Raw genomic sequence first — 10,166 nt, forward strand, 5'->3', positions numbered from 1 at the left:
ATCAAGACTTCCTCAGCTACACACAACACCACACCATCCCCCACTCCCCCGTCCCCTCGTCCTCCTAACCATTCTCCACTCCACCGTCACCTTGTCCTCCCCATCATCTCCCACTTCCCCGTTCCCTCGTCCTCCCTACCATCCCCCCTCCCCCATTTTCTCAGCTCCCCCACCATCCTCCACTCTCCTGTTCTCTTTTCCTCACCACCATTCTCCATTCCCCTGTCTCCTCGCCCTCACCATTCCCAACCCCCACGTCCCTTTATCCTTACACACCATTACCCCGTCCCCTGTCCTCTCTTCCTCCCCACTATCCCTAAGTCCCATCCCCTCGTCCTCCCTACCATTCCCACTCCTCCGTCCAGTGCGTTCCCAAATGATCTGATGTTCCCATTACTGAAGTATAAGAAAAGCAGTTAAAAAAATAAATGAAAAATTAAAAAACAAAATAAACTATTCTCACAAAATGAACAGTATGGTAAACAACCCAACTCAATTCCAATGCAATGTCACCCAAAATAATTAAATCAAAATGAAAATAAACCAAAATCTATTAAAATTAAATTTATAAAAGAAATTAGAAACCTTGAAATGGTACTGTAACATATTTAGTACGGCGTGTACTGCTCTTACGTGCAACAGATGGCACTGTTTTTAAAAAATATCAGGTTTTTGCCTGTCATAGGTATGGCATCTATACCTAAACTCATGAAATGAATGGTATGGGAAACAACACAGCTCAACTCCAATGCAGTGTCACACAAAATAATAAAATCAAAATATAAATAAAACAAAATCTATGAAAATTCAATTTGTCAATGCAATCCGATACATTGAAGTGGATTTAGATTTTTTCTACTCAGTAAAACATCTAAATTACTGGGACCGACTAAAGAGCCTAAATCTATACTCCCTTGAGCGCAGGCGGGAGAGATACATAATAATTTACACGTGGAAAATAATTGAGGGGCTGGTCCCAAACCTGCACACAGAAATAACACCACATGAGACCAGAAGACATGGCAGGATGTGCAGAATACCCCTGTTGAAAAGCAAAGGTGCAACAGGTACTCTGAGAGAGAACTCTATCAACATCAGAGGCCCGAGACTGTTCAACACGCTTCCACTACACATAAGGGGCATAACTGGCAAACCCCTCACAGTGTTCAAGAGAGAACTGGATAAGCACCTCCAAAGGATACCTGATCAACCAGGCTGTGACTCATACGTCAGGCTGCGAACAGCCGCGTCTAACAGCCTGGTTGATCAGTCCAGCAACCAGGAGGCCTGGTCGACGACCGGGCCGCGGGGACACTAAGCCCCGGAAGCACCTCAAGGTAGCCTCAAGGTAGGTAGTATAGCAAGTGTTGCTCTTACGTGCAACAGAGGACGTTGTTCCTTAAAAAAAGAATGTTTTTAAATATCACAGGTGTGTCATTTGTATATCAGTATAAAAAATAGGCGCGTATTTGAATGGAATGTTGTGTCAAAATTTCAAAGCAATTGGTAAAGAACTTTTGGAGATTACAGCATGTGTTGTTCTTATGTCCAACAGATGGCACTGTTTTTCCAAAAAATCATGATTTTTCCTGTCACAAGTAAGGCATGTATATAGTAGGTATATAAAAACACTAGCCTATTCGAATGCAACCCTGTGTCAAAATTTCAAAGCGATCGGTAAAGAGGATTCAAAGATTTCTCTCACATGAAAAAACCATGAAAAACACAGTTTTTCAAACAAAGCATGTGACGCTTTTCCCATCACAGACGTGGCATCTATACAGTATGTATATAAAAACCCACTCGGATGCGAATGGAAGGTTATGTGAAAATTTCAAAACAATCGGTGAAGAACTTTCGGAGATTAGCGATTATGAACAAACGAACATTTCCATTTTTATTTATATAGATATTTGTAGTAGGTATATATTTATATATAAGTATATGGCATTTATATATAAGTATACTTATAATTATGAAATTAAAGGTATGGTAAACAACACAGCTCAATTCCAACACAATGTCACACAAAATAATTCAATACAAATTCAAATAAATCGAAATCTATGAAAATTAAATTTATCAATGCAATCGGAAACATTGAAATGGAATTCGTAACATATATAATATTGCAAGTGTGTTGCTATTACGTGCAACAGATGGCATTGTTTAAAAAAAACATGTTTTATCTGTCACAGGTGTGGCATCAATATAGTAGGTATAAAACAACATGAGTATATTCGAATGGAACGTTGTGTTAGAATTTCAAAGCAATCGGTGAAGAACTTTCGGAGATTACAGCATGTGTTGCTCTTACGTCCAACAGATGGCGCTCATTTAAAAAAAAAATGTTTTTTCCTGTCATAGGTGAGGAATGTATATAGTAGGTATATAGAAATATATGTCTATTCGAATGCAACATTGTGTCAAAATTTCAAAGCAATCGGTAAAGTGGTTTCGAAGATTTCCCTCACATGAAAAAACACAGTTTTTCAATAAAACATGTTTTTTCCATCACAGACGTGATATCCATATAATATGTATATAAAAACCTGCTCGAATGCGAATGGAACGTTCTCTGAAAATTTCAAAGCAATCGGTGAAGAACTTTCAGAGATTAGAGATTTTGAACAAACAAACATTTCCATTTATATTTATATAGATAAGGCAAACAATTTGTAGTCTGTTTTGTATCTATTCATAGTGGTATGAGCTACAATTGTCCCTCCAACTAAGTGCAGATAAGATTCTGGCAGGCTGAATCAAAGTATACAGTCCATTAGCATCATAATAATATTGTAATTAACAAAAATTGACAGTCTCCGTGGTGTAGTGGTAAGACACTCGCCTAGCGTTCCGCGAGCGCTATGTCATGGGTTCGTATCCTGGCCGGGGAGGATTTACTGGGCGCAATTCCTTAACTGTAGCCTCTGTTTAACGCAACAGTAAAATGTGTACTTGGTTGTAACAACGATTCTTCGCGGCGGGGATCGTATTCCAGGGACCTGCCCGAAACGCTACGCGTACTAGTGGCTGTACGAGAATGTAACAACTCTTGTATATATCTCAAAAAAAAAAAAAAAATTGAATAAAAATATATAAAAGTCTGCTAGGATTTTTCCACAAGAGGAATGGTAGGGAGGACGAGGGAACGTTGGAGGGGGAATGTTGGGGAGGGCTAGGAGAATGGGGAAGGTTGCTGTGGCTCAGCAACGCATGAGCGTTGCTGAGCCACAGTAACCTATTCTGTAGAACATCACAATACTCTACCCCATCATGCACCGTGTATACTACCACCTGGAGGCTTATCTTAAAGTCTAGCAAGAGAAATCTCTCAGTAAAACACGGACCATTCCACACACCCTGCTCTTGGGGTCAGGTAAAGATGGCGTCCATCCTTATTGCGTCTCTCGCCCCTTGATATATTATCCTTCAACATTCCATCAACATTCCTTCAACAAACCCCCTTAATGAGTCCACTAACCATACTCCCTTCACAGGTTACGTGATTACATATACTTTTCCTTCACACAGTTTTGCTTTACATTTATATTATCCCTGAAAAATCCAATCTTCAGCTCAAAAGCACAGTAAGCTCAGTCACCTGTGTTGCCAGTTGCAGATTTCTTTCAAGAAAAAGTCTCTCTAATGATCTCACACAATTCTTCGGTTTAAAAAATTATTTATAATAACCGTCTTCCTTTAATGTTCATAGCACCAACCATTCTGGATATGTAAGGCGATATGTGTGTTCGTGATTACTGCAGATACATTAACGATGACCATGTTTATCCCATATATTTGGAAAAATGTAAGCGCTCCATCAACGATATCTTGTGGCCCATTTATACAACGGTAGTGTGTTTGTCGTGCATTATTGAGAATTTATTTCTTGAGCGAGTATGCATTGTTTTCAGAGGGTACGTCACATCCCCCCCTCTCCTTCAATTGGAGGGAGCACCAGAGCACTGCATCGTTTAGTTTGGTGTGGGACTTCAGGCATAATAACCAAAGAAGGGTTATTAGGGCCACAATATTAGCATACTTTTGTTTTTTTCGCCACTCAGTGGCGCACGAGCGCGTCACTAACTTTTGTTCGGGTTCCGCAAAGCTGACTCTGACGGGAGTCACGATAATAAATATTTGTATAAATTCCAATTTCGATCCGATCTATTTGGGGATAGTTTAGAAATGGTCGCCATTAAATTTACGTTCTCTCTAATAGCCGAAGAGCTTATTTAGGAGAACGGCATGGCAGTGAATCATCGTAGTAAAACAATTGTATTATTGACACGACGAGTATGATCGACGTATTTTTTATATTTGTTGCCGGACGAACGCATCCTTATGTGACGTTTTATACTTATGTTCTTCTAGAACATTTTATTGCGAACACATTGGTATAAAAATGAAATACGTACATCGAAAAATAATGTCAGGACAGTGAAATGAATATACACTTTTCGATGCGGTTTCGCCGATATGCCGCCGCAGGTAACACTTTGGCCACTTCCCACACTCTTGTGGGTCGGTTGCGACATTGATTCTATATTTATATGCATATGTCCGTGTAGAGAATTTCATTGCGATTTCAGTGATACCATAATTAAGCCTGTAGAACAAGTGTGGAGTTGACAATCCTGAAGAGAGTAGAAACATTTCATTGCTGTCTGGCGCTCACGGCTAGTCATCGACGTAGTTTTTTATTTGGTGCTGATCTAACTTATACTTTGGTGACTTTTTTACTTATGTTCTTCTAGAACATTCTATTGCGAGCACATCGGTACAAAAATGAAATACGTACATCGAAAATTAACGTCAGGACAGTCAAAAGAGTATACAATTTTAAATGTTGCCGCTCGATCGCCGAAACGAGGATTTCACTTGGGCAAAGGTTTTTTCAAACGCCGTTTCGCGAAAGTGTTATATGCATTGTTTTCAGAGGGTACGTCGCACCTCCCCCCCCCCCCTTCCCCCTTCCTCCCTCTCCTTCAATTGAAGGGAGCACCAGAGCACTGCATCGTTTAGTTTGGTGTGGGACTTCAGGCCTAATAACCACAGAAGGGTTATTAGGGCCACAATATTAGCATACTTTTGTTTTTATATCAGAGTTTTGAGTATAGTTGTTATGACCACTCTTAGCCCGTAACCGGGTTCTTTACTTTATACTCTTTATATGAGGCCCTAGTGCCCCTTACACGATCCCACCCTGAGTCATAGGTAAGTTATCCATAACTGAAAGTAAATGACTAATAAAAATTCGCGAAAGGAAAAAATGGGGTAAACCATAATAAATAGAACCTTCAAGTGGACCTCTTAAATTTATATACATATATGTACAAACTATACCATCACACTGCTAGTGTCACATTTGCACAGGACACTAAAACTCCCATAATCTTCTTTTCCCGGCGAGCCCACTTTGTCAGAAGGGCAGAAGTCTCCAGCGACACGCTGGCAGAAATCTACAGTGACACGCTGGCAGAAGTCTCCAGCGACATGCTGGCAGAAGTCTACAGCGACAGGCTGGCAGAAGTTTACAGCAACACGCTGGCAGACGTCTCCAGCGACACGCTGGCAGAACGCCACACAGGCTTACAACAATTAACAACAATGACAGTCTCCGTGGTGTAGTGGTAAGACACTCGCCTGGCGTTCCGCGAGCGCTATGTCATGGGTTCGTATCCTGGCCGGGGAGGATTTACTGGGCGCAATTCCTTAACTGTAGCCTCTGTTTAACGCAACAGTAAAATGTGTACTTGGATGACAAAACGATTCTTCGCGGCGGGGATCGTATTCCAGGGACCTGCCCGAAACGCTACGCATACTAGTGGCTGTACAGGAATGTAACAACTCTTGTATATATCTCAAAAAAACTGCCAGTATTTCCGTCTCGTAACTCAATCTGGCCATCCTGGGTTACATTGGTTCAATCAACAATAATTTGCTAAGTATCTCAAGACAAGTCATTGTCTATACCGTCACAGCCATTTCATTATTTCCTCTGGAACACGTCTTGAGTCCAGGACTGTCCTGGGTGAACTGAATCCTGTTGACCAAAATATTCTCTACATCACTTCTGCAGACAAAAATGGGATTAGCCAGACAAACTTCACGGGAAGAAATACGATCACATCCTTCCACTAGGTAACAGAAAATGAGGGTCAGTTAGGAGAGGGGGGGGGAGGGTGCTCAACAGATGCCGCTGTCATTCTTTTTCCACCTTCAACAGATGGCTTTGCCATTGCTACACCTCCCTTAACAGATGGTGTTATGTTTGTCACACCACCCTCAACAGATGGCATTGTCATTGACACATCTTCCTTGTTATGACCCCAAACTTCATGTAAATATTGGTGTTAGTGTATGTGGAGGTCATAAGCTCAGTCACTTATTTTTCGTTAGCTCACTCTTGTAGAAATATTATTGTACAGAATAACAGACGTTTAGGTTCATACACATATATTTAAGGTATGTATATATGGTGAATAAGTCATAACAACTGGTGACCGCATAACTGCTGGAACTCCTCCATTATCCAAGACCCTTGGTGAACGTCTCCAGCATGTGTACCAAATATATAAAAATGACTTCCTTATGTGTTCACGCATATTGACGTATATGCTTCAGTATATTGAGGTTTTGTATATATGATATATTTTATTATGTATATCTGTATGGACTTGTTGAAAATATGCCCACTGTGTTAATCTGTTATTTGTAAGACGAAGGGTGGAGTGACTTGCCATGTTGGCAACACAGTCATTCTCAGCCGTCCAGGCCACTGGCAAGTCACTGGCTCCCTAATTTCCCAGAGAGACAGACGTCAAATGTCTAGTCCTCTGGTTGTATCTTATATTGTGGACTTATTTCATAACTAGCAGTACCTGGTCACGCGTTGCTGAGCCTCAGCAACCTTCCCTGTCCCCTAGTCTTCCCCACCATTCCCCCCTCACCCGTCTCGGCCTCGCAACCATTCCCCACTCCACCGTCCCCTCGTCCTTCCCACCATTTCCCCCTCCACCATCCCCTCTTCCTTCCCACCATGTCCCACTCCCCTGTCGCTTTGTCCTCCCCATCATTCTCCATTCCCCCATCACCTCGTCCCCACCATCCCAAACTCCCCCATCCCCTCGTCCTTCCTCACAATTACCCCCTCCCTTGTCCCCTCGTCCTCCCCACCATCTCTCATTTCCGTCCCCTCGTCATCCCAACCATTCCCCACTTTCTCGTTCGATGCCTTCCCAAATGGTCTGATGTTCCCATCAGAAAATTGGGGACATCAAGTGATATGATGTTCCCATCGCTGAAATATAAGAAAAACAGTTAAAAAATGAAATGAAAATATGAAAAAATATAAAAATAAACTATACTCACGGAGTGAACGGTCTTGTAAACAACACTGCTCAATTCCAATGCAATGTCACACAAAATAATTCACTAAAAATAAAATAAATCAAAATCGATGAAAATAAAATTTATCAATGCAATCGGAAACATTGAAATGGAATTCGTGATATATTTAGTATAGCGTGCATGTTGCCATTATGTGCAACAGATAGCGCTGTTTTTCAATAAAAGCATGTTTTTTCCTGTCACAGGTAAGGTATGTATATAGTAGATTTATAAAAATACGCGCCTATTCGAATGCAACGTTGTATCAAAATTTCAAAGCAATCGGTAAAGAGGATTCGAAGATTTCCTTCACATGAAAAACACAGTTATTCAGAAAAAGCATGTTTTTAGACCGTCACAGGCGTGACATCTATATAGTATGTATATAAAAACCTTGCGGGATGCAAATGGAACGTTTTGTGAAAATTTCAAAGCAATCGGTCAAGAACTTTCGGAGATTAGCGATTTTGAACAAACGAACATTACCATTTTTATTTATATAGATGTTTAGTTTCCGAGAGTAATGCTATTTAAAGGGATCAGGCTAACCGAGTTATCAGTAGGTCGAGATGGTGGATGATTGTTGGTACTTAAGGATTATAGAGTAATGTTGTAGTGTTACAGAATGTGACTGATTCCTTTGCCCACCTTTATGTGTCACCCTTCCCAAGTGTTATGTAGGTGGAGCCTGGTATCAGCTATACCTATGTTTAAGCCGTTACTGATATGATAGCTGATTTATTATTGATTTGTTACAAAGTTACTAAGTGATGTGTAGGTTAACTTATTTGATAGTTGACTGAGTTTGAGACTATATTGATTGCTGATTTGCTAGTTGACAGTTGAGTGATAATTGGTTTATGACTAGTTGAGCCGTGTATTGAAGCTCTCTTCTTTCTGATGAAAGTATCAGCTTTAGTGTGCATCAGTTATGTATATATGTAAGTTTTATGGTGACCTAATTATATGCCCAAGTAAACTGGCGTTGTTTTAACCAGCCATTTTTATTAATTCCCCTAGACTCTTGATTGAAATTGACCAGGCTTGGGTTGGCCAGCGATGCTGTGTTCATGAGGTCATGACAACAGATGGTGTCCTTATTTTCTCACCTCCCTCAACAGACGGCATTTTCTTTGTTACTCCTCCCTCAACAGATGGTGTTCTCATTGTCACACCTCCCTCAACAGATGGTGTCCTCATTGTCACACCTCCCTCAACAGATGGTATCCTCATTGTCACACCTCCCTCAACAGATGGTATCCTCATTGTCACACCTCCCTCAACAGATGGTATCCTCATTGTCACACCTCCCTCAACAGATGGTATCCTCATTGTCACACCTCCCTCAACAGATGGTATCCTCATTGTCACACCTCCCTCAACAGATGGTATCCTCATTGTCACACCTCCCTCAACAGACGGCATTTTCTTTGTTACTCCTCCCTCAACAGATGGTATTCTCATTGTCACACCTCCCTCAACAGATGGTATTCTCATTGTCACACCTCCCTCAACAGATGGTATTCTCATTGTCACACCTCCCTCAACAGATGGTGTTCTCATTGTCACACCTCCCTCAACAGATGGTGTTCTCATTGTCACACCTCCCTCAACAGATGGTGTCCTCATTGTCACACCTCCTTTAACAGATGGTGTCCTCATTGTCACACCTCCCTCAACAGATGGTGTCCTCATTGTCACACCTCCTTTAACAGATGGTGTCCTCATTGTCACACCTCCTTTAACAGATGGTTTCCTCATTGTCACACCTTCCTCTACAGGTGGTGTCCAATTTTCACAATTCCCTTAACAAATACCGTCACAGTTATGCTTTTCAGATAGATTTGGTTAGATCAAATTCTTATGTTCTGTTTGTGAAAATATTTTCTTTGGATCATGTGGGTAAAACATCAGAGAATGTGGTATTGGAACACAGGATTTAAGAGAAGCACTTTTCGAACATAATTAGTTGTGATTCATGAGTAAAGTGTTTTCATTAAAAACCACTTAACTCATTGGGTAAAGTAGGGGTTTGGGGTTTTGTGACGATACTGACGAGCATATTGTCTTTTCTTTAATGATGTGCTGATCATTAGTGTAGGCTGACAGCCACACCCCCATAATCCTGTATGTGCAACACTTTCCTCAGATTATGTTCGTCCAATCTGCGGCTAACCACAAAAAGCTTATTCTGATTTGTTTACATAATGAATAATAATAACAATATATATTTTATGAAATAAAAATTATTTTTAGGATAAGTGTTTAGGTTCTGTTAGGTAATTATTTGTTTTGTAGAACATATTTATAGTCACACTAGATGATGCATGTGAAGAGCTATTTCATGAAAATTTAAGTGTCATCAGTTGGGAGTCCGTTCTGTCTGTTCAAACAAAGGCAAAATGCTCGTTAAGAGCACGCCAGAGGTCGGTAAATTTAATGGATAAAACAATTTATTTTTTAAAGGTAATAGCTGTAAAATATCTTCATGAATTTGACAACATTCTCGCAAAAAATTAAGATACTCTGGTAATTGTACGTGTAGTTTTCACCGTTTGCCAAACAAAAGTATTAGATTGGTGCTCAAATGACAATTCAGCACATAATTTTCACAAAAAATATATAAAACTGTGTTGAACGACAACCCCCCCCCCCCCCTTTGGCCTACGAGATACTACATGTTGTATGAGACAGTCAGTATACCGCAACCAGTCGTGGAGGAAGGGTTACCTTCTGCTTCTCTGAATAAAGCTCTTCCAGGTACGTTTTCC

The 10,166-nt window shown here is 40.6% G+C and overlaps 1 protein-coding gene across 1 annotated transcript; it reads left to right on the forward strand.

The window, feature by feature from the left end:
• The first annotated feature begins 8,473 nt into the window (after window positions 1-8,473).
• On the forward strand, window positions 8,474-9,205 carry LOC138369455 (formin-2-like). The gene has a single exon (XM_069332702.1). The coding sequence runs from the start codon at window positions 8,474-8,476 to the stop codon at window positions 9,203-9,205; it is 732 nt and encodes a 243-aa protein (XP_069188803.1).
• Window positions 9,206-10,166: the final 961 nt, after the last annotated feature.

The sequence above is a fragment of the Procambarus clarkii genome, chromosome 28, assembly GCF_040958095.1.
Source record: "Procambarus clarkii isolate CNS0578487 chromosome 28, FALCON_Pclarkii_2.0, whole genome shotgun sequence".
Lineage (NCBI taxonomy): Eukaryota > Metazoa > Arthropoda > Malacostraca > Decapoda > Cambaridae > Procambarus > Procambarus clarkii.

What these genes read in the sequence shown, in the direction of transcription:
- LOC138369455 (XM_069332702.1), top strand. Translation starts at nt 8,474, where the DNA reads ATGACAACAGATGGTGTCCTTATTTTCTCACCTCCCTCAACAGACGGC.